Source organism: Pyrgilauda ruficollis, unplaced genomic scaffold (genome assembly GCF_017590135.1).
Source record: "Pyrgilauda ruficollis isolate IOZ18807 unplaced genomic scaffold, ASM1759013v1 scaffold30, whole genome shotgun sequence".
Taxonomy (NCBI): Eukaryota; Metazoa; Chordata; class Aves; order Passeriformes; family Passeridae; genus Pyrgilauda; species Pyrgilauda ruficollis.
This window is the reverse complement of record NW_024524378.1, coordinates 1,573,775-1,599,047: the sequence shown is the minus strand read 5'-3', so window position 1 is coordinate 1,599,047 and position 25,273 is coordinate 1,573,775. Positions and strand designations below refer to the sequence as shown.

The 25,273-nt window shown below is 39.2% G+C and overlaps 1 protein-coding gene across 2 annotated transcripts; it reads left to right on the top strand.

Annotated features, from left to right (window-relative positions):
* Positions 1-260: 260 nt before the first annotated feature.
* On the top strand, positions 261-23,792 carry YTHDF3 (YTH N6-methyladenosine RNA binding protein 3). 2 transcript variants are annotated; one of them, XM_041473818.1, is made up of 6 exons: positions 261-1,033; positions 2,216-2,310; positions 3,074-3,098; positions 8,218-8,303; positions 9,593-11,185; positions 22,821-23,792. In XM_041473818.1, the coding sequence occupies exons 5-6, from the start codon at positions 9,611-9,613 to the stop codon at positions 22,842-22,844; spliced, it is 1,599 nt and encodes a 532-aa protein (XP_041329752.1). In that variant the 5' UTR covers positions 261-1,033; positions 2,216-2,310; positions 3,074-3,098; positions 8,218-8,303; positions 9,593-9,610; the 3' UTR covers positions 22,845-23,792. The 2 variants fall into 2 exon arrangements, with proteins under 2 accessions (XP_041329752.1, XP_041329751.1); XM_041473817.1 differs by lacking the exon at positions 2,216-2,310.
* The last annotated feature ends 1,481 nt before the right edge of the window (positions 23,793-25,273 follow it).

Genomic DNA, 25,273 nt, shown 5'->3' with positions numbered 1-25,273 from the left:
TCAAGATGGAACCAGGCTCTTCACCACGATGCCAAGCAACAGGACAAGAGGCAACAGACAGGAACCGATACACAGGAGTTCCACTTGAATATGAGGAAGAACTTCTTTATTGTGTGGGTAACCATGCCCTGGAACAGACTGCCCCACCTACAGACATTCCAGAACTGTCTGGATGGAATCCTGTGCCATATGCTTTGGGATGACCCTGCTTGAGCAGGGAGGTTGGACCAGATGCCCCACTGCGGTCCTTTCCAACCTGACCCATTCAGTGATTCTGTGACCCAGGACAGGATGGGTGACAGCAGCGGCCGCCCGAGCCCTCCTCAGGCAGCAACGGCCGCTCTGGGCAGCCACGCTGGGTCGCCTCACGGCTCCGCAGCCAGATGCCCACCGCCCTCACCACGCCGCCCTGCCCCAGCAGGTCCAGTGGTGCAGCGGAGAGAATCCTCGCCATTTTCCACGGGCCCCTTCCCGGGCATTCCCGAGCCGCACGCGCGCTTCCAGGCCGACGGGGGCGGGAACGGCCCCGGCTCCTTCCGCCCGCCGCGCGCATGCGCACTCGTGGCCCCCGCCGCAAGCCCCGCCCCCCCGCGCCGCTGGAGCCGCGGGGCGGCGGGAGGGCGCGCGCGCACGGCGCGGCTTGGAGCCCCACGTGACATGGAGGAGGCGGGGACGGGAAGGGAAAGGTCAGCGGCGACGCCGGCGGCGGGGGGAGCGGAAGGTCAGGGCGGCGCGGAGCGGAAGTGGGAGCCGGAGCCTCGTCCGCCATTGTGGGGAAGCGGAGCCCAGAGCAAGGGGGGGGAAGCGGCTCTGCGTCCGGCCGGCCGGCTCCTTCCAGCGGGAACCCGATCGGCGGCGGCAGCAGCGAGCCTAGGCGGCAGCGGCGACAATCAGGCGGCGGCGGCGGCGGTGGGGAGGAGGCGGCGGAGGCGAGCGAGCGGCCCCGGCGTGCGGAATCACTCGAGGCCCAGGCGGAGCGGAGCGAGGGGATCGCGGCTCCCCGTGAAGAATGTCAGCCACCAGCGTCGACCAGGTACCGCCCGCGGGGCGGGGGGGGCGGCCGCCCGCTCTCTCCTCTTGCCGGCCCCGTCGTTACCCGCGGCGGGGGAGGGCGGCGGCAGGGCGGCCACCTGCACCTTCCCTCGCCGCCGGGGCGGCGCGGTTCGCGGCCTCCTCCTTCCCTTCTTCCTTCCCTCGCTCCTTCCCTCCCCGCCGCCATGGGGAGCGGCTGTCCGTCGCAGCCGGGATGGCGGGCCTCTTTCGCGGCCCGGCCGCCCCTATTTATAACCGCTGAGCCGCGCCGGGGCCGCTCCGCCTCCCCGCCCGCCCGCAGCGCCCGCCGCCGCTCAGCCCCGAGCGCTGCCGGCCCGGCCCCCGCCCGCGGCCCCTTTGTGTGTGACCTGCTCGGGAGCCGGCCCTTCCCGGCCAGGCCCCCGGGCTCCCGGCTCTTCGCTCCGGGAGCGCCGTAGAGCGGGGCTCCCCGCGGTGCCTGGCGCCGGCTCCTCTCCTTGCGCACCCCAAACTCCGGCAGGCTCCCCGTTACCGCATCGTTTCTCTTCCTGCTTTTCGCTCTCCTCGCCCACCTTTCTCCCTTCGGGCCTCTGACTTCTTTTCCCTCGGCCTTCGCTTCTTCCTGTAGTTCTCAGTTTTTCTCTTTGCGCTGTGCCGCATTTTTTTAAACTTGGTCCTTCACGGAGCTTAGAATTTGTTATTTTTTGCCTTTGCTAGGCCTGTGCTGGTCTTTCTTTCTGGCTGGAAGCTATTCTGTCTTGATCTCTGCTTCGTCCGTGGGTTTCTGCCACTCCCCAAAAGTTTTAGCCCTGCAGTCCCTTGCCTCCTTTTATTTTCTCTCTGTGCCTTTAATGTTCTGTTTCTTTTGTCTCTGTGCATGCTCTCCAGTTTCCTTTAAGCATTTATTTCTAGCTCAGTGATCTCTTAGCTTTTCATTGTTCTGTCTTTCATGAAGGCTGCTTCTTCCCAACTTTTTCTAGTTCTATCTCTTTTTGGCCTTTGCATGCCTTTGTGTCTGGATTAGATTCATCCCAAAGGATGAGGTGGTTGGGGTTTTTCAGGTTACAGAGATTTTTCCCGTTTTGGGAGAGGATGTGTCTAACCAGTGCACCTCTAGATGAAGCAGCGTTGAACAGTTTTATGGTAACTCTGAGACAAATGCACATGAAAGTAACTTGGAGGTGGTTACCTCCTAAACTTTCAGACCTCTGAATACTGAGTTCTTCAGGACTAAAAATTGTTAAGAGAATGATGGAGCCTGGAGACCCACTCCTGCTTAGTTGAAAGTAATATGAGAAGGTGAATTAGATTTTCATGGACTAGCATTTGTTTTTTGAAGTTAGTTTATCTTGCTGTAGAGGAATTAAGGATACTGTAACTTGTATTGTTACATTGATTCTTAGTGCATGACAGATTAACAGTGTTTTGTAATGACTAATCCCAAAAAAAAAAAAAAATCCTCCTTAAGGAATTATTTCCTTGTGTGAAAGCTTTGTACAGACTGTATAATTTTCTCAGTGTAATTGCCTAGGTGAGGAATGTGCAACTTGAAGTTCAGCATATGATACAACTCTATATTCCTTTGTATATCTAAAAAGCAAGGCATTGTGTGTTATTCTCTGATAAGTACCTGTCAGTCAATTTAAAAGATGACATATCATAATGAAATTTGGGTATTGGCAGTAATCTTAAGGTACTAACCTTTTTTTTTTTAACTCTGTGTTATTTTTCTTTATTGTGAATGTTTCTTCAGGCCCTGGGGCAATTAAAATTCACTTGTTCAGCTTTTCAGCACCATTTAATATTCATATGCTGTTCAATCCTAGATGATTTCAGTATTTTTTGTAAAATTCTATCAGGTTTTGGTTTTAGTAGTATTTTATAATGTTAAATAATGTCACAACATTTTTATAATAGCATGATTTAGTAATATTTTCAGTGATATTTAAGTTGGAAAGGGCAGAACTGGCAAATAAATAGAATTATACTGAAGTTTATATTAGAGGATTCTAACTGAACTTGTTTTGCTTCCCCCCCCTCCCCCCTCCTTTCCTATATACAGAGACCTAAAGGACAGGGAAATAAAGGTAAGTTAACCTTGTATTTCTGTATAAATCTGTAATATTGCTTTTATGGAGGATAATGTCTGACAGTCATAGCAAGAGGTTGTAGCTATAGGATGTCTTTTATTTCAGAGCAGGATGACAGTAAATTGTGTGCCAAAATGTTACTTCCCAGCACTTTTACTGTGGCACAGCAGTACATCAGTTTACAATGTGTTATTTTGCAAAAGATTAATGTCAGAAGTCAGACAGTTAAATAGTTATTTCTTTATAGCTGTCTTTTTTATATGCTTGTATAATCTCTTTTTAACAGTACACCATGGGCCTTTCTGTGTAGTGAGTAGAATCATCAGGAAGAATCTTCTGAACAGCTTCCCTAGTTTGCTAGACAGCAACCATGTGACTAGTTACTCATATCTGTGAGCAGAAAACATCACCTTCCTTATTCTCAGAATTTTTGTAGTCTTGCTTCATTTTAGCATCAGTAACTGATTTTTTGTCTGTGTTTGTTGACCTTCTGCTTTTCTGCTTTTTCATGTTTCTGTCAAGGTCTTAGTTTTTAAATTCCATACTCAGTGGGATTTCTTTCCTACAGAAGGAAGAAACTACTAACTACTTAATATTCTTCTCTCTAAAATTCTTGGCAAGTCAGTTGTAAACAGCATTTCAGATTATATCTTGCAGTATTTTGTCTGGAATTTATTTTCTCACTAATATTCTATTTGGAATTTCTTCCGCCTAAACAGTCCACTTTGTGACTATTTAATTCTTAGCTGCTCAGCAAACTGAGCTATAGAGTAGCATGCACACAGCTACCTCTGTGTGTTAATATGCTTGTTATACTTATGCAGACAAGAAACTTTTTTTTAAACTTGGATACTCTTTGCCCCTCTTAGTTCATTATCTGAACTAATTTAATTGGTCTCTGTGAGCTGTCATTTAATGTTATCCACAGCATACTTATTCTATTATTCTGTCTACGTGCAGATTGTCTGCTTCTTGTTGCATGCATTGCTTGTGAGGTGGCACGTGGTTCCCAGATCTCATTGAGTTTGGCCTGTTCTTTTTAATTTGTCTGCATTCAGAAAAAAATGAACGTGTTTACCTCCTTGGACGTTCCTAATTTGGTTATTTGTGAATACTTGTTATCTCATATTTTTTTCTGCCCAAAGTGCACTTATTAACTACTTCATGTTTTTGAAATAGTTTGTGGTTATAACCTTCCATTTTGCCCTTAAATGAGAAGTCAGACTCGTTGTGGCAAGTAGTTTGTGGCTTTATAATCTTTGAGTTATCATTTCTCAGTTTTAGTGAGGTTAATTAGATGCATCTGTTAGAGACTCACACAGGTAGTTTTTGAGCTATGTTCTATATATGTGAATTGGACTGGAAGTATTAAGCATTTCTATTTGGGTGCTATGTTGCAGTGTGTGAAAATGCACTAGTCAGCTTTACTTTAGCTTATTTATGTTAGCATATTTTTCTGTTCCATAATTTGTCACTGCTGTGGAATGTTTGAATCAAAACACATCTCTGCTTGCTATGTAAGGAAGAGATTTTTACATTTCCGAACTTGGATTTTTTTTTTATGGAGTGCATCCTTTTAAATAACGAATACTCATGATGTATTCTCTTGGTGAGAGTATGACCTAAGTGAAAACTATAGTGAAACAGAACAATTAATCTCTGTTCTGTTAAATTATTTTGTGTTATGTCTGCTTAGTGAAACTAAGTTCTGACAGCATTAGATTAAAGGTCTAGGAGACAGTGCTAACATCTTCACTGTAGCACAAATTGTTGGCTTTGGGCTAGAGGCTTTTTCAAGTGGTTGAATTTAGTCAGTGTCAGCAGTCCTTACTGACCACATGTTAGCAGACAGTTTCAGTTGTCGTGATAGGTTTCAGCTTAGAGGAGCTTTGAGGGAAGATGTGATACTGAGATAAAAGACCAATCTGAAGCTGGTTCTGTGCATAGGAGTCATAGTGTTAAGGAGGATGGCAGAAGCTGTCCACATGTCTGGTAGAGCATATGAGAGAATGAATGAGCAATAAAAGGGATGTATGCATACTTCGTATTGAAATGAAAAATATTAGAGCTGCAAATTATATTGGTAGCTAGCTGATTTTTATTGTCTAGCAAAATGCCTTGGATGCTGTGTTCTAATTGCCCATAAACTGGTGTACTGTGCTGTTTCCTCCGACCACAGTTTGTTGGACTGAAGCTCTTGTATGTAGAGCAGTACTATCTATCTGTTGTGTCAGATACTTGGTATTTCAGAGGCTTGAATGAGTAAATCATCCTGTCATGAAACTTTACTTATTCTAGTTGTCAACTACTGTACGGTTGACATAAAACATCAGAACTGACATCCATCAAGTTATGACTTACAGGGGTGTGAAGAAAAAAAGCATTCCTGGAACTCCTTTTTGTTTTTCCCCCCTTTTGTTTATTATGCCAGTGCATCAAATCTGTCATAGGAAGGTGCTGACTTATTTTTACACTTGTATGTGTAACAGTTTTTTGTTTTGTAGGAGGCTTAAATGTAATTATTAGGTTTAAAACAAGAATGAAATATTTCTTTTTTCATTCAGTGCTTATTCTTCACATTAAGGTGTGATGACTTCTAATGAAAAAGTTATTCTTCTTCCTTTGGGTATCATTTTTTGTGAGTGGTTATTCCAAGGATAGTAGCAGTTAAAAGAATATTAGCTTTAAATTCCTCTATTTGATGAGTTGCTTCTTCCCAATATCTAATTACACTGTATGTTTTCACAGTGTTTGCAGAAACATGCAGTATTTTTAGCATCATATTGATACAGATATTTTTAGTATCTGTAGATTAGTTTCAATTAGTATTCATCACTGCCCTGTTCAGTTTGAACACTTAACATGAGATTTTGGGAATGAGGCATTCATTTGCTCTTGTTAAATGTCTGTGTGGGCTACATTCTTCACTATTAACACATTATGTAAAGTTAGAATGAAAAGCTTAGGAAACATGTTCCCAGTGATGCTATTTCACTTGGAAATGTATATATTTCACCAGAAAAAGCGTCTCTGTGGAAATATTTTGTGTCACTGACTTTAATATCTCAGTACAGAATGAATAAGACAGAAAATGCATTGACAAGAATATTTTGTTAGTTGTAATGTCAGACCAAAAATAGTTCTGTCTTTAGTGACCTTTAGATACCTGTGGAACACAGCAGATGCACGTTTTATGAAGATTAGCTGTCAGTATGAGAAGATTAATTTTGATGGGATACTAGTCTTGATATACATCTGTTTATTCCTTTGCTTGTGGTTGCATGCTTTTAAGGAACTTGTATGCTGCCCATGTTTTTCATTATGATAGATTTGTGTTTGAGAGTTGTGCTGTCTGTGTCATTTGGTTAAGTCTAAGGAGTGGACATGACATAGACAAAATGCTTTGAGGCTTCATTCTGTGTGTAACTGGGCCAAATATAAAGAGGAATTCCAATATGAAGAGCTCATTAATATGTTACCATTGTGTATAAATTCAGGATGATATGTGACCTGAACTGAAACCGTATTTATGGGGTAAAAGAGCCCCCAACACCTAATGTTTAGTTTAAATATGGTGTTTATTTAGGAATATTGTTCTATCCAGTTGTAAACTGCATTGTGCTCAGAATTGCTGGTCATATTTGACTGTGCTAGTATAGAAAAGCAGTGTGCCAGTTTGTAATAACTGAAGTGTCTGGTGTTCTTTTAAAACTTCAAGAAGGTATTCAAGACACAGGTTGCTTTCTTCCCAGATAATTGCTTTGAAAAAAACCTTCTGTTAAATTATGAATTTTTACTGCTCTCTGAAGTTAATAGAATTTTCCAGGATTTTGATTATTCCTTGTAATTATATCTATTACTTTGTCATTTCTTTCAGCTAGTTTCATTCACTGAAGGCAGTTTTGTTTTAGGGATGTTCAAGTCAATGTGAAAAAAATTCAAGCACCACTTGGCTTACACTGTGAATTTTGGGTGGCAACTCCCTTACCTCCAGTGAAGCAAGAAAAAACCCCCAACTCTTAAACACTAATTTCATCAGAGTTGAATATTTAATTACATGGCTATATATGCTTTTCAGAAGATTTTGCTAAAAAAGGGAAACCATAAAATTGGCTCCTAAAGCAGTTTTAAGTTTCAGAATATCTACTGTTTTGTTGTAACTTCTGCAGTTGTGGTTTTTCAGTGCACCTTACTTATTGTCCTGGGACTTTCTTTTCCCCCCACTGAACATATTTGACAAAAAAAAAAAGTTGCATTTGGATAACCAAAAAATTTATTTTTGAGAACAGATCTTCATCTTCAGGTTGTGTAATTGAAAGTGCTGGTTTAAGTCCCTGTTCTGCTTTGCATCTTGGGAAACAATGGAACTTAGCAGAAATTTGTGCAGTGTGGCTTTGAATAGTAGCCTGGGGGATGGTAGAGAGACACTTCAAGTAATTTGGGCAGCTGGAGAATCCCAGGTAGGTGTAATGCCTTAGATGAAATGAAAGGTAATAGGAGACCAAGAGGAGCAGGTAGGAAGAGATTCCAGCATATAGTGGCATAGGTGTTGGGAAAGGCTTGCAATCACCCTTTGGGACTTAAGCTTTTATTTTTGTCTTGCTTTGTCACCTCAGAGCTTCAGAAATGTCACTAATGCAGTACAACTATGCAGGAAATACAGGGTTAAATAGCTGAGTAGTGGTGTCCTTCATGGTTGTCATGGTGGGTAACTGCCTTTCCTCCTGGCAGGAGAAAGCTGCATGTTGCAACTTTTCCCTGAACCTATTGAATATGTCTATAGATTGGGTTGGTGTGCACATTTGCACTTGCTCTGGTACTTCCGGAAATGCTGGATTTACTGCCTGTGCAAATAAGCTGTGCCTGCAGTTCTTCATCCACATGTCTGTGGATCCCAGGAAAGAATAGTCAGGAGTAGACTGTTCTAGCTGCCGTCTTTGCAGACCTCTCCTGAGATCTGATCCTCATGATCAGTAGAATGAGCTATTTTGTTTAAATTGGAATGGTGCTTAACAATAATATGTATTTCAATGTACAGGTGATTAAGAAATGTTACCTAGATTAAAAGTGCAGCATAGATTTTCCAGAGACTATTCTAATACAGATTTATTTTTAGTTTCAGTACAAAACGGTTCGATTCATCAAAAGGATGCAGTAAATGATGATGATTTTGAGCCATATCTAAGTAGTCAGACAAATCAGGTAAGTGAACATTGGTTAGTACCTTAAAGTTAACTCTGACATTCAGCCGACTTCCAGGCTTAATTTTTGGATATTTCTTACCATTACTGACTTGCCTGTATATACATAGAAATATAATTTTATGTCATACTTTGTCTCATCATATCTTAAGCAGATGAAGTGTTCTTAAGAATTCTGGAAAAGCTTCTGCATTGAAAAGCATGCTTTCATATCCCTTGCTCTTATGCTTCTGCTCTAGCTTCAGAAAGATGCAGTTACAAGAAGCTTGAGCTAAAAACCAATCCCTTACATTTAAAACAAAATCATAATTTTGGATGCAGTCCAAAACAACAGTTTTATTAGCTCTGAGAATATATTAACTGCTTGGACATGGTTTCCTTTAACGGAGGTGGAAGTAGCTCACAGCTGATGGCATAATAGATGGAGGCTTAGTATTACTACAGCTTGGTACAGCTCTTCTGCCAAGAAGCTAATGGCTTGACTTCCAGAGCTGTGAATTGCCTCTGTAGTTGAAAGTTAATATGAGTTATGTTAAGTTTGTAAACTGGAGTGATCTTGAATGAGAGAGAGAGTACAAGTTATTAAAAGACTGAGAATTCTTACTTGCCTTCACTTTTTTTTTTCCCAATAATACAGCATTAAGGAAGCATCAGCTAGATGATATGTGCAATTTTGTTCTACAAAAAAACAGCAGAAATCATGTAGGGGTAGTCCTTCAAATGCCTCAAGAAATAAATTGTGTGATTTCCCAGGAGTCTGTCTGGAGTAGTACTGATTTAATACCCATTCTCCATAGCATGGATGTGTTGCTTCTTTTTTGTTGCTGCTTCTGAAACAAACAGGCATCCTTGCATCCATTTCACTGTATTAGTCTGTTGGAGTCTGCAATTAGCAGTGAAAAATATGACAAAATCTAAGAATACCACAACTTTAAATCATAGCTGCAGCTATTTTTCTTCAGTTACAAAGGTACAGTTATGACTTGTTTTAGAGTAGCTTGTTATTTTCTTGATGCTGTTGGCATGAAGGCATTTTACACCTAGCTTAGTAGCTAAAAATGAGGATAATGTTCCAGAGCAAAAGGGGGCCCTTTAACGCTTTGAGAAGGTCTCTTGAAGAAATGGCCATATCTGACAGGTACCTCACTCATCTTTTATTTTGTGAGGAATGGTGGAAGTTACAAATGCAGTCATATAACTCTTAAAAATGTTTTGGATTGTATTACAGGTTTTTTTCCCCCGAGCATAACTGTCAATATTGCTGATTTTTAAAATTTTATTTTCTTGCAGAGTAACAGCTATCCACCAATGTCAGACCCATACATGCCTAGCTATTATGCTCCATCCATTGGATTTCCATACTCTTTAGGTGAAGCAGCATGGTCAACTGCAGGTGACCCTCCAATGCCATATTTGACAACTTATGGACAGATGAGCAATGGTGAACACCATTACATACCTGATGGTGTATTTAGTCAACCTGGGGCATTAGGAAATACCCCTCCATTTCTTGGGCAGCATGGATTTAATTTTTTTCCTGGGAATGCAGACTTCTCTACATGGGGGACAAGTGGATCTCAGGGACAATCAACGCAAAGCTCTGCTTACAGCAGCAGCTATGGCTATCCGCCTAGTTCTCTTGGGAGAGCCATAGCAGATGGACAGGCTGGATTTGGCAGTGATACTCTGAGCAAGGTGCCTGGGATTAGCAGCATTGAGCAAGGCATGACTGGACTGAAAATTGGTGGAGATATGACGGCTGCTGTAACAAAAACTGTAGGTTCAGCTCTGAGCAGTACAGGTATGACAAGCATTGCAGCTAACAGCGTGCCCCCAGTTAGCAGTTCAGCACCTAAGCCAACCTCATGGGCTGCAATTGCAAGGAAACCTGCTAAACCTCAGCCGAAACTCAAGCCTAAAGGTAATGTGGGCATTGGGGGCCCTGCTGTACCGCCGCCACCTATAAAACACAACATGAATATTGGAACTTGGGATGACAAAGGGTCAGTGGTAAAAGCACCCCCAGCTCAACCAGTACTGCCTCCTCAGACTATAATCCAGCAGCCTCAGCCATTAATTCAACCACCACCACTGGTGCAAAGCCAACTGCCTCAACAGCAGCCTCAGCCACAGCAACCACAACAGCAACAAGGACCTCAGCAGCAGGCCCAGCCTCACCAGTTGCAGCAGCAACAGCTGCAAAACCGCTGGGTAGCTCCTCGTAATAGGGGTGTGGGCTTCAGCCAGAACAATGGAGCTGGTAGTGAGAACTTTGGTTTAGGTGTGGTATCCGTCAGCTCCTCACCTTCTGGTGTGGAAGTGCACCCAGTGCTGGAGAAACTAAAGGCCATAAACAACTACAATCCCAAAGACTTCGATTGGAATCTGAAGAATGGACGTGTGTTTATAATCAAAAGTTATTCAGAGGACGATATTCATCGCTCCATTAAGTACTCTATCTGGTGTAGTACTGAGCATGGGAATAAGCGCTTGGATGCTGCTTACCGGTCCCTGAATGGAAAAGGCCCACTCTATTTACTCTTCAGTGTGAATGGCAGTGGACACTTTTGCGGAGTGGCTGAGATGAAGTCTGTTGTGGACTACAATGCATATGCTGGTGTCTGGTCTCAGGATAAGTGGAAGGGGAAGTTTGATGTCAAATGGATCTTTGTCAAAGACGTTCCCAATAACCAACTGCGGCATATTCGCTTGGAAAACAATGACAACAAACCCGTTACCAATTCGAGGGACACTCAAGAGGTACCCCTAGAAAAAGCCAAGCAAGTGCTTAAAATAATTGCTACTTTCAAGCATACCACCTCAATCTTTGATGACTTTGCACATTATGAGAAGCGTCAAGAGGAGGAGGAAGCCATGCGTAGGGTAAGAAATCAGTGTCATTACAGTAGCTCTCTTTTTTTCTGTTTTCAGAAACCTTGTTTTTCATTCATCTGGAATTTCTATCTGCAAGTGTTAAATCAGAAAGTGGTTCTTCTTACTCAAAGTGTCTACTTGATGTAACTGGCTCTTAATGAAAAAATTTAAGTTCTTGTAACTTGTTTATTAGTGCAGTCATCTGTTTAATCACAATACCAAGGTAGGCCTGAATAAGCAGACATCTGACACATTCTACTTCTTCAATGCAAATGAAAACCGAATTGAGTCCATTATCCATAACTGAAGTCTTCTTGCTTAGATTTTTACAGTTTCTGGATGTCAAAAAAAGGACCAGGAATTAGAGAAGAAGCACACTTTATTTAACATAACATTTCAATTCAAATTCTGCTTTAATGAAATGTTAACAGCATGATTAGTGTGAAAAGCAGGTTTTCCCCTTGATTCAATTTATCTTTTGTGGAACTGTGAAAAACAGAAATGATACAGTGGTGACTTGAATAGTGTTGAAATATTTTTTTGACCTTTCTGATAGTGCATTTCCTTAAAAAAATGTTCATTTCTGCAAGGAAGAGTAAATGTGATAACTCTGTACAGAAACTTTTAGTTTGGGAAGCATTTCCTGAAAATCTCATCAGACAAGGGAAAAGCATTTCATTCAAGCAGTTTTGTAGTACTTGTCTTGTGTACCCTCCTTAATCATAACACTTATATTTACTTTTCCTATATTTACTTGCTTTCCAGACTTGCCAGTAACTGTAAATGTATGATTTGTCTTGTGCTTAGAAACATTTTTTTGTTTCTGTTTTTACCAGTTAGGAGCTGTTTTTACCAGTTAGATTATCATCTAACTGGTAAAAACAAGTACTCAGAAATGGGCGTTGCCATCAGTAAGGTTGGTTGCTAGTGATCTCTGTTCATCATGTCACACCACTCACTGAATAAAAAGCCCCAAAAGTTTAGGATTTTTACTAAATAAGGGCCTTGAGACATGTGAAGTGGAGAATTCGTTCACTTGAAGCTGACACATAGAGAAGCTGTGAAGCAGGTGAAATGTTTACTTCTCTTAGGTTTCTAGTACTGATGTGGTTTCACCCCTGTTGTACGTTCCTAATCCTTCAGTGTGTGTTGCGTCTCCTGTAGAACAGTGTCAGGCATACCCCACACCAATTTTGTAGTTCCATTGCACGACTCTGCAATAAATTATGTTCAAAGGGTATGTGATGCCTTTTGGACTTTTTTCCTAAAAAGAAAATGGATTATGCCCTAAATGAGTATCATTACTTTCATGGTATCTTGATGATGGGGTGATGGACTGCTTTCTTAACTAATATTCAATGTAAGGGAATGCCTTTGACTTTTTCTGACTTCATCAAGTGCAGAACCACCAGCCAGTCAAGGGAGGTGATTGTCCCACTATACCCTGTGCTAGTGAATCTTCTCCTCAAATCCTGTATGCAGTTTTCAGTGCCACAATATAAGAGGGACATAAAGCCATTAGAGAGCATCTAGAAGGGCCACAAAGATGGTGAAGGGTCTGGAGGGAAGCTATGTGAGAAGAAGCTGTGGGCACTTTGTTTGTTCAGCCAAGGGGAGACTGAGGGCAAGACCTCATTGCGGTCTCATGAGGGGAAGTGGAGAGGCAGGCACTGATTTCTTCACTTTTGTGACCAGTGACAGGTTCCCAGGGAATGGCCTGAAGCTGGTATTAGGGAAGATGTAGATCAGATAGAAGAAAAGAGGGTGGTTGGGCGCTGGAACAGGCTCCCCAGGGAGCTGCTCCAAGCCTGACAGAGTTCAAGTGTTTGGGCAATACTCTCAGGTAGATGGTGCAACTCTTGGACACAGAACCAGGAGTTGGACTTTGGTGATCCTCATGGGCTCTTTCCTGTTCTGATTTTGTGATTTGTTGTAATTTTGTAATGTTTCAGGAGGACTGAGATTATAATGTATAATGTATCTTTGTAGCCTTCATGCTTCAGTATTTTCTAAATTTTCAGAACTTTGGGATATTTCACAAATAACTGGTTTGCTTCAAAAGTATCTCCTTTATTGAAGAAAACTCCACAAACAAGTCATAATTCAGACATGCCCTAGCAACTCAGGAAGATTGTTTTATTTGTGGTTTTGTTCCCTCAGTAGTAGGTAAAAGCCACAAAATGTAATGAAGAGGAGGATGTAGATTAGTGGAAGTGTTTCTATGTGTGCTAAACTTAAAATTCAAAGTACTGAGTTCAGCATTCAGCGGGTCTTGAACTAGATAACTGTGATTATGGGTATTTGAGTAATAAAGTAGCATTGCTATTTGAATAGTATCTTCAGAGAAATGTACAGTATCTGTATGACTCAAGTACTGACCTCTTTGTTCCTTTGTAAATAGTTACCTTTCCCAACACTTGAGAGAAAACATGCTTGTCAAGATACTTGCAATAGTGGCCATTGGCTCTTTTAGAACATTGCACAAATTGGTTTTATAACCAATTATCAAAAATTACTTCATAACTGTGTAAGTTAGTCATGAGATTTTTCTCTTTGTAGATGGATTTGAGGTGTGCCTTCAGCAAATTCATGTAGACTTAAAATATAGGAAGTTCAAATTAAACTAATGACATCTACTGTGACTTTAGCATTCTCTTGTGATTGAATGTTGATTTTAAATCTGTGTTTTTTCTTTTATCACACAGTGTACAAGTAATCTGTCTTTAAATTGTAAACATGCAATTGTTAACTCTTATGTTAAGTCTGTAAATGCACCAATTAGTATTGTAAGTTCTGGTTTATGGTTAATTGGATAGCTATTTATTACCTAGCGCCAGGTAAGCTTTCATGAAGGTCTGTTTAAATATGTGCACTTTCTACTGCCTGTAGAACTGTGTAAATTAAGTTCCTGTTCATTTTCTTTGGCAGCTGTGGCAGTCACTTTGTTTCCAGTGTTTTGGTCATGAAAAATATAAGCATAGCTGTTAATAAAATATTAAATGCATCAGGCAGCAGTAGTCCCTTCCATGTTCCTTGAAATTCAGCTAATATTTTGTTATTGCATAGGTGGTTACAAACTTCCATACAGCCAGCAATCTAAATATTGTAAATGGCCAATAATTTAGGATTTAATTTACTTTATAACATTACAGCCAATTTATCTTAAAATAATTGGTTGTAAAAGTTTAATCATAACAACTCAGGGGGATCAAGAATTAATTTCCAATACGGCCTAGCAATATGTTTTATTAAAATATGGCAGTATACTTCTAGAAGTACAAGCAATAGCCTCTGATAAACATGAAACTTTAGTAAGTTTGCTGTTCGATAAAGGTAAATTGGAAATGACAAATAGTCTCTTCAAGCGTAAATATTAGAACTGTAGTGTCTAGCACTGTTTGATGTAACCCTGGTGTGGGTGTGGTATCTGCAGCAGGGCTTGTGCAGTAATCATTCCCTTTCTCCTACAGCCCAGGTTCCAGACTCCTATTTTAAACATACAAGTGCTGTGATCTTTTACCAAAGGATCAGAGAAATGAGTGATGCTTTTCATGAGTTCTGTCAGACATACATTGAAATGGTCTGGAATTCCATTTGTCCTTGGTTAACTGCTGCTTTGTGGTGTAAATGTGCAACTTGTATGCATATTATTTAAAAATATGTTTGATTGCCTTTCAGCAGAAAGCTGTACTATCTAAATGAATGAAACAAAAATCTGAAACAATTACAATTTAGAAAATAAAAGGTATTGAAAATAAAGAAAAACATCTGTAGTAGTAGCTTTGCATCTGATCTTTAGTTAGTATATATGGGTGAAAATAAAATGTGGCTATGATTAAAAATGCAGTTCTTGACAGAATACAACTTCCTTGCCCTTAGATGGTGGCTTATTAAGTGTTGTCCTAGGACTTCTTTTGGTGCTTTTTGAGAATTTTGCTTTTGTAGCATACAGTGGGGAAAAAAGGTCATGATTTCATGTAATTGTAGAGTGCTTTAGATGGTTTTCTTAGTGCAGTAGTCCAGAAAAGTAATTGATTTTTATTCATGAGGTAAGATAGAAGAACTTAGTATATATTTGTGCTTATCTGATTTGCATTTGGAATTTTTTTACTTTTCAGGAAGCCTTTAAATGGCAGATAAATAAGGATTTAAAATTTTAGCTTTCTTGTGTTGTATTACTTATCTTGTAATAGGAATGCTGACATAGCTAGAACTTCTTGACTCTCAAAAGGAGTGATTTTTTTTTTTCCCCCTTCATTCTGATACCAATGTAACTTTTGTTTCTCTGGATAATTGGGTCATTATCGGGCTGCAGTGTTAAGCAGTGTAACTCCTTTCCTTTCTAGGACATTGCTGACATTGTGATTGATTTGATATTTCTTAAAAATATCTTGAAGGGAGAAATCATCCATTAAGAGTGAACTGTAGCTACTTCTTCCTCCTCTTAAGCCCCAATCATCAATTACTACATTATAATGTCAAGAACAGATATAGATCCATTGACAGATTTTTAGTTAAGGAAAGCAGGTGATTGACAAAAAATTTCAATGCAGTTAAATTATATTTGTACTAAATAACTTCTAAAAGTTTGTGTATTTATATTTAGAAGAGGTTTATGTAATAAGCATGAAACTGTCTAAAAGAGGGTTATGTAATTAATATCTTCTGAGAAATATGTTCATTTCCTGTATACTTTTGATGAAGTTTCAAGGGACATTATTTTTCAATTTCCTTGAACTTCATATTTATCAAGAGTGTCATCTTCATAATTGGAAGTGAGAAAGTAGAAACAGGAAACACTTTTTTTTCCCCTCCCTTGATAGTTGTGAGATGAATACATACACCTGGTCATGGGAGATGATTATTTGGAGCTAGAATAATTTTGAGCATACTGCTCCAGAATTTCCTTTCCATGATGGTCTGCTTATTTGCTGTGTCTTCATTTGCTTTTGCATCTTTAGTCTTTTGGAAAAACTTAAAAATGACCTTCATGTTCTTATGTTACAGACACAGGGATTTCAAGTGTGCCTGTTTTCTGTGCATTTGGTAGTCAGTTGTTTCTGTTCCAAGGTATAATTTAGAATTCATTGGAGTATGGGGATAGGTGTTATATAGTGGTCTCTTACAGAGTGACCATGTAAGAGTTTGAGCAGTGATGTTGCCTGTGTTTCTCTAGTGATTATGCAAGAGGGAAAGAGCAATATTAGACTTTTGAATAAGAGAGGTAATTAAACTCACTGGTGCAGTCTTAGTCCATAGCAACACTTGTACAGATCTTGTCATGTGTTTGTTTGAAATCCCTACCTGAAAATCAAGCCTGCCAAGTGCTTTTTACAGAGTGGATTCAGCTTCTCTTACTCTGGGAATGGAAAGACCAATTTCTCCTGTAAAATAGGGACCCCTATTGGAAAAGCTAGGAATATCAACCAAATGGTTTACTTCATAGTCTAAGAGACCAGTCACTTTTTGGAATTTAATACTTTATGTTCTTAAATATCATGGCAGCTAGCTAAGACAAGATCTCAAACTTGAATTGAGCTCGATCTGTGACAGTTGTACCTTTTCTGAGTGCTTTGTCTTTTAAGTTGTGATTTTTAAAGCAAAGGAGAAATTCTAAATCTCTTGTTCCAGAGCAGAAGCAGAATCTTAAGTATACACAGATAGCTGTAAAAATTCATGAGGCAGCCTTCTGCTTCCTGCTGCATCTCCTCAGATTTCAGTGCTCTATTAACAACAAATTGTCTAGAACAGTGATGCTTTTCCTGCGGTTTGCAGGGAAGGAATATGCCTGCGTATTGCAAAAAAGTCCCAACCCATCTGACTCTTCACAACCTTGCTTCATTGATTCATACTGCAGATGGGCTAGCTAGCAGTAACTCAGTGGAGATTCCTGGAAGTGGTGTGCTGGAAAAAATGGGACTTTAAAACATACAGATCTTGCGTGTCTGTTGGAGCTGTTCCTGTAGATTTGGTTGAACTAGGATTATTTGTTTTATATCAAAACCAATTTGCTTAAAACTTCATATTCATCTAGCTGAAATGAAACATGACAAAACTTAACAGATGATAGATTTTTCAAGCCTGGTTCTTTGTGATTTTTTCAGAGGTTTGGTAGTGTAGTTAATATTGGTGAGTAATTACTGTATTGTTCCATACCATACAGCTTTTAGTCGTTGTAAAAAGTAAATGTAAACTTCCATGGTCACTACATTTTCATATAAATAGGAAACCAAGATAAAATAAGTTCATTTTTCCTCATGGTAGATTGGAGTTTGAGTTACACCTATTTAAAGATTGAGTGGTGAGGCTTAAAGAAAAACTGCCTGAGAAATTCTTCCTCAGTGTATTTTGTAAGCCCTGCAGTGAATGTTGTTTCCCTTCCAAGGCTACCATAAATTCCTTAGCAGAGCAATTAAGTAATGTGTTCTTGTTGCCCATGGGCATCTGAGAACAACTAACTCATCAGGTGTCAGAGTCATCTTCTTTCTGCTTCTTTTGCAGGGACAGAGGTCATCACTAAATGCAGTTTCTATAGATTTGATAATAAGCTATCTCTTGCCAGTCTTCAAAAGCCAATGTTGTACTCTGAGCATTGTTAACAAATAATAGTGAGGATCTGGAGGCTTGTTCTTTTTTCTTTTTTAATTATCTTGCTGAAATGGCTATCTTGTAGATAATTAAAATCGGATCTTTCAGTGTATAATGATGTACAGCGCTGAAGCAAAGCACTTGCTACTTGTAGTTAGAATGGGCTGATCCATCACTGAAAGTATCTGCCTGGGAAGAGAAGACTGGAAGGGCTTTTCTGGCTCATGAAGACTGGAAGGGCTTTTCTGGCTCATGGAGTTCAAGCATGGTTTCTGCAGAGCCTTTCATATAGTACCTTTAGTGTTGTGTGTTATCACATAGTGCCGTTAAGTAGTTGGGTTTCTTTCTCCACCTCTGCCTTTTGAATGGTTGTACTGTGTGGAATTTCAGATGGGGATTAACTTCTTACTGCCTTTATCATTACCATAATAATATGGTCTGTTCATGTTCTACTAACAGTGTGTGAATTTGATAAAATTTAAATTTATTTACCTTTTTACAGTAATTTTTTCCTATAGTAGGAAAATATGCTTACAGGTATGTTTCAGTGACTAAGTAAAATGCCATCAAAACTAGTAGGAAGAATAAATAAATAAATTTGAAGTCTAGGTCTTCTGGCTTTTGCAGATTTTGTTACTATTTATGTCCTTGAGAACCTTTATATGCCATCTATAGTTCAACTGATTTGCAGCAACAGGGTCTCACATGAGTATTAATTTGCAAAACTTACTGGGAGAAGAAGCTACTCTGAAGTTGTAAAGCCTTATTTGACTTTGTATGTTAACTTTGATTTTTAATTTGTGCCTTTCGGTTTTCATGTTGGGTCAAGGAATAGAAGAAAATTAGTGTTTAGGGAGGGAATGGCATCTGCACAGGAAAAGTATGTAGGTTCATTTAAGACTTCTAGACGCCCATCTATTCCTTCCCTCCCTTCTTTCCAGAAGTGCTTCTCAGAGAAATGTATTTAAATATATTTACCTGTTTCTGAGGTTGTTTCTTTGTTGAGATGTGCCCTCTTAGTTGGGAGTTCAAGAGTGAGAAGTTAAAAAGGACTAATTTTTTGCACAACTTTAAAGTTTCAGTAATCTAGTTTACGTTAGCAGGTGGTGATATAAATGGAGTAAAAATTTCTGGAATTTTTCACTTTTCTAGTGATCTGTTTTTCATTGCGGTTCTCAAGCTCTAAGGTCATTGCTTATGCTGTCCTAGCTTTAATGGCACACTGGGGAGAAATAAATTGCAGATTATGGTTGATGCCATTAGTAAATGAGATTTCATGAGCTTTGCTGTGGCTTCTTTTCACCACCTCTACAGCTGCCTGCTCTGCCTCTGCCAGGTGTTTCTGCCCACGCAGCACAGTTGGCAGAGCAGATGAGTTCCTGTGCCTCACTTCACAGAATGCAGTCTGACATGTTAGCTTACATTGCAGATGAGCAGGGCTTCTAAGTTGAAGATTAAATCACAGTTTGCAGTAAAGCAGCTTCTGAAGCTGTTGTTAGAATGCTCCCTCTTGGGAGAGGGGCAGAGTAGACAGCTTCAGGCATGAACACTTTAAACATTGCAGTAAGAGGCAGAGGTTTGGCAAAATGCTGCAGTTTGGGGGTTTTTTTGCAATTATAGCTGATAGTGATGGAGGGTGTGTGGGAACTCTGCAAATGGCGTGTGTAAGTTTGCAACCCTGGATAGTTTCCAAATGGGCACCTTGAAATGCTTGCACTTGCAACTACTGTAAAAATCAGCCAAAGTCATTCTTTCAGATCTGCCTTTCCTGACCTTGAGCTTCAGTTTGTGGGACCTTGAGAAAAAAATACAGCCAAAGACTGTAATAGCTTCTTGTTCTTGTTAGGCTACATTTGCATTTATATGTAGACTACTTAAAATGAGGCTTTTTCATTTACCTTCTTTGTGGCAAAGAAATCCCAAAGTCTGGGTTGTATGTGTCTCATAGCTTCTTTCAGATCAGATCAGGAAATGTTTTTGTTGCTTTGAATTTTGAAATTTTGTTAGCACAGAAATTTCATTATATCTGAGGATAAATTACATTGCAGCTACTTCTCAGCATGGGATCATTCAATTAATGCTTTGAATTCAGACAACTAAAATTTGGAAGTAAGTCAGCTTTGCAGTTCAGACCAAGCTAATTTCATTGTTTTATTTGTACTAGATTGATGCACATTTCTAAGGTTGAAGCAGTTTTTAGATTCACCTTCACTTGGTTTGTGCAGAAAGTTATTTACATGTGTGAAATGTGCTCGGCATATGGTCTGCAGCTGACAGTACCTTTAACCAACCAATATGTTCCCATATCGTCCTGATTTGAATGGTACTTAATTTCCATGTCCCGTTCATAAACTCCCCCTGCAGCTGGGTAATCTGACCATGGTGAGCTGACCTTTGGCAGGGAACTTAAATATACAGGAGAAAGTTTTCGTCCAAGAACATTGCAAGAGATGTGACAAAAGTTTTGCTTATCTGAATATAAGAAATGAAATTAATTGGGTAAAAGAGAAGTGGTTATGCTGGAAACTTTCTGGAGGTAAATTCTTCTGTTAGTTTGTCTGTGACCACAAAAAAAACCCCAAAAAACAACAAACTCAAAAACCAAACCACCCAAAACCCCTAGGAAAAATACTTTTTGAGATAGGAAAAGACAGTGGTCCAGGACTGTGATTTGTTGGAGTTTGGGAGGGGTTTAGTTTTGAGTGGAATTACACTGCCTATGTTTTGAGTAAATCAGGTCGTCTTTCTCTTTTGCAGTACAGAGTGCCAAATGTCACTGATACCAGTATTTGAAGAATGTACTGTTCACTTGCATTGAAAAATGTCATGCTTGTATGTCTGCTTGAAGTAATTCAATATAAATGTAGCAATATGTAATTTTGAGACTGTAATTTTGAGATGTGCTGATGTTTTGAAGCCTTTTTTTCTCTGTAGAATTCAAAGCTGATTTAAAATTTGCAACACCTTCATTATTTCATCAAGTGGAAGAAGGTAGTCAAGGATATAATTCCTTTTCTACTTTGAATTTTTATGAATTTGAATATGTTTTGAGTTGAGAGCTTTACAAAGCATAGTGTTGGTCAGTTTATAGTGCAGCAGTTTGAAATGCAGAGTATTTCTAGACAGCCTGAGTCAGTGCTTATGTATGTAATACTTGCAAATGAACAGGAGCTGATGATTTTAGTTGTATACAGGCTGTATTTAAAATTGTTGTATATTTTTACACTGCAGTTTCATAGGCTCCTGCTTACTACCGCAGGAGTGTTTTTCAACACTTTGTGTAGTTCCTGCAGTTGAAGTCTGCTAATATTAGAGGAATAATCTGAGATGTGCCTGAGCAGGCTATTTTTGCATGCCTTACATGCATAGTGAGGCATGAGGCCAGTCATCATCTGTTTTCAGCCAGGAGTGCATTGTTAAGATATCAGCTTGTATTAATGACTGATACTGTCAATCTTAAAAAGTAGTATCTTACTATGAAAATATTATGTATTTTTGAACTAGGAAAAATAATTTTCTAGCAAAATAGTGCACATATTGCTTTCACTTTAAATATACAGAAATTCTGCTCTAGCTAATGTCCAGTCTTAGACACACAGCTGCTGGGACCATGAGCTGCTCATTGTGACAAAGACTGGGCTTTATTGTTTTGGTTTTCATCTTGAAGCAGCTTGGGAGATCTTTCTTGGAAAGGACTAGAACCCCAGTAATAACCAGTATAAATGTTACATACCTTCTTCTTTCAATAGACAGTCTTTTTGGAAGAATCTGTGTGGGGTTGTATGCTCATTTGCAATTTTCTTAAATGGTTTCTAGCATAATAAATTTTCAATGTGGTTTTGAAATAGCTGTTCAAATACCTCCTGGGTTATTTTGTTTCCCCTGCTGTTATTGTTCCATTTATAGTGTGCAATAATAATCAAAATATGGAGAGGTATTTTATAGTTTTTATTCTCGTTTACTGGGGTTGGGAACCTGCCTCTCTTCCATGCAGGTATTTGTATATTTCCTTAATGTGCTCAGTCGTACATATAAAGAAAGGTATTATGGAAAATGCTTTTGAAAGATAAGGTCTTGGTTTTTTACACTGACTGGTGTTTTTTGCAGGCTAGACGATGTATTATGAAGGCAACAATATATAGTTTGTTGATCAGCTTTTGTTTTTTTCTGGAGCTAGTCATAATGCTGAAGTGTATGTTTATCTTGAACTAAGTAGAGAAAATGGAGGGTGATGATAAAGCACTCAAAGTGTCATTTATGCTGTTAAACCTGTACTGCAGAATATGGATTTGTTAGTCCCTGATACTTACAGTGCCATTAGTATTTTAGCCCTAAATAGCAAATGTTGCATCTCATAGTGCTGTGAGGGCTGTCTGGTTAATGTGGTCCTTGCTTTGGCTCAGGCTCACATTGAAGTGATGTTTCTTTGTAGCTGTTCCTATTTCACTGACTTTTCATTTTGTTATTGAAAGTAATTTCTAAAAAAGGTATGCATGGCCTTCTTAAAAAAAAATTTTTTTTCTTGCCACTTGAGCATTTGTATGAAGGATGAGGTGTTGGGCCAACTAGTTACTTCACCTTTTGATCTTAAGCACTTTTTATTATATGGGGCTTTGATGGAGATACCTGGGAATGCCATATTTTTTCAGGGATATAATGGATAGAGGGTAGAGCATTTTTTGACAAGCTAAGCAAAAGATTTAGGGTACATCTTGCCTTGTGTGTAGGTCCCTTGGTCTCCTTGCTCAGTTCACTTGGTGCAATATATTTCAATGTAAGTAAATCAAAGCTGACATTATAAGTCTTTTTTTTTGATAGCAGTTTCTTGGAACATGTTTGCCTTTTAGTTTGACATATACTTCTGTATTTCTCTTTAAGAAGTTGACTTAAACTGTATAATTTCATATTCCTGGAAATAATTGAAGCTTTTTCCTTGAAAGCGTGTTGCCTGATTTAGCTAAATTGCAAGCAATGAAAATGCTGTAATGAAAAAAAGCAGATAATGTTGATCTGTGTGTATTAACATGATTGTCCTTTTTGTTTTTGTTTTTTTCAGGAGAGAAATAGAAACAAACAATAACTATATGGAGATGTCCTGCTAGAATACAACACTAATGATGTAGACTCTGGAAATGCCTAATATGTCTAAGAAGACGTTATTAAAGCTTTTTTCTGCTTAAGGTGACATCTTTGAACACTTTAACACGAAATTGACTCTTCTTGTAATGGTTCTCATCAGTGCATCTGCCCTTATACTCTCTCACCAAACACACTTGAGAACTGTACCTTCGTCAAGCACTTTCTGTCCTGAAGCTTTTACCAGTATCTGCTGTCTTTTGTATTTATGCATCCTAGCTAAGGCACAGGAGACCGAACGAATGCAAGGATTCATTAACTCTTTGAATTTGTTAAATACTAACATTTAACCATTAGAAGTGGTTCAATGATGTGAGATTCACATTGCTTCAACTTAATTTTTTCTTTGTTGTAGTTTTTTTAATTGTCAGTTTTTAGCTATTCAACAGATTAAAAGCAAATCATGCCATATTTAGTCCTGGAGTAAAACTCAAGTCTAAATGTTCATGTGGAAATTATTGTAGTAATCTTTTAATATGGCAAAGCAACTTTAAGCTGCAGTTTAGCCAAATGAATTGTAACATGAAATTATAATAGAATGACATTTCCCTTGTTTCGAACTGTTTGGTGTAAGAGAATATTAATATGCAGCTTGGTGGATACCACCAGTTAATGCACATTTCTTTATTTTTTTTTCTGTAACATGTATACTGAAAAAAGTGCATTTGTCTGAGGAACTGTTTGTTTGCTACCACTCAATGAATCTCAGTTTTGAGTAAATGTACCTCAGTCTAAATCAGACTTTTTATGACCTTTATAACTACATTTAAAATAATCTTTAATTCCTATTTCTGGGTGTTTGCAAGCCTGACAGATTGCTATCATGAAAGTGAAAATTTACTCCTCTAGGTGATTCACTAGCTAAATAAACATAATTCTTGTTTAGCAAGCATATACTGTTTCTCAAATTTTTTTGTTTCATTGTGCCAACATCAAGGTGTTTTTCCCCCTGTTTGGAAATATTTTGAGAAGAATACTTTGTCCATGGAGTTGACATATTGATAACCATGTTAAGGTTTTTGTTAGAAACATGCAACAAGAGTTTTACAATACATGTTAATTGGGCCAATTCTGTACTAATTTTTAACCTCTAAAGAGTATATCTTCTGTTTAAGTTCATATAGCAACACATTCTGTCTGCTGGAAGAGAATATTGAAAAACTGTTAAGAGGGTGTATTGACTGTACAAATTACTGAACAACCTGTACCAAACTCCAGGGATAGCTTTCCCCTTTTAGAGCAGCGATGTAGAAGTCAGATATCCTATAGCTTAAAATAGCAGTAGCACATATTATTTGAACATGTTTCATGTCTTACTGTCCAACACAGATGTTTATATTGTGTTTCAAGTCCTTAATTTACAGATTTTGGCAGTCAGAGGTCTGGAGCTTAAGTAGCAAAGGTTTGTTTCTAATACAGATGATTTTGCCGACTTTTGCTTTCTCTCTTCTTGAGCCCTTTGCACTCATACAATCATGCAAACACTAGAAGTTCAGTGCACAGTTCTTGCTCATTATTTTAAATATTGTTAGAGACTGCTGGATAGCAGATACGAATCTTAATTTTTACTGCTGGTTATCTGGAAGCTCAAAAGGGAGGCTACTCCTGTATTTTGGAGTAAAGAAGCAAAGTCACTTAAATGACAGATGTGTCATAAATAGCAAGTGGGATAAGGGAGGGATAAGCAAAGTGCATATTGTAAGAGGAGACTAGGAGACAAAGGTTTCAAGGCCAATCCCTATGAAATTTGGCTTCAGCCCAAAAATTACTGCTTCCATATGTATCTGTTCCTTGCTAACAGGTTTTATAGTTATTTGTTTCCCTCTGTGGGCTGATTTATTCCAGCTGTCATTGATCAGGTGAAGTGGCAAAGGTCAATGTAATGAGTCCAAAGGATGTAGTTAGTCTGTGATCCCTCAAGGCGTCAACATGTTTCTGCTTCTTTGTTACAAAAGTATCATGAAAATTCCTGGAAGTTCCCAGTTACCAGAAAGCTAATGTTGGAGTCAAGCGTTCAGGAACTGATTGCATGTGCAACCCCAGTTTGCTTTCACTGCAGTATTCATATTTTTGCAGGCTTTGTTAATATTTCCTGCCTTACCCCATGCCTTTTTTATTCTAATAGCATGAGCACTGCTCTTATATTGAATCAGGTTCAGCATCAAGTGGGTTCATCACTTTGTTGCAGGCTTTGAAAGCTGGGAAGATGGGACAGGATTGTGGGAGAAGGAGGTGACCACATTTAGAGAGCTGAGACTGTTCCAGGAGTGTGAGCAAATCTACAAATAGAAGAGTTTGATTGCTGATGGTGTTAGTCATGTTGTGACCGATTTGCTGACTGCTGAGAGTTTAGTATGTGCAGCTGAAATTGAA

Excerpts from the sequence above, each read along its gene's own strand:
- YTHDF3 (XM_041473817.1), top strand. The coding sequence starts at position 1,010 with ATGTCAGCCACCAGCGTCGACCAG. Across the intron at positions 8,304-9,592 it reads TAAGTAGTCAGACAAATCAG|AGTAACAGCTATCCACCAAT; the intron begins GTAAGTGAACAT and ends ATTTTCTTGCAG. Across the intron at positions 11,186-22,820 it reads AGGAGGAAGCCATGCGTAGG|GAGAGAAATAGAAACAAACA; the intron begins GTAAGAAATCAG and ends TGTTTTTTTCAG.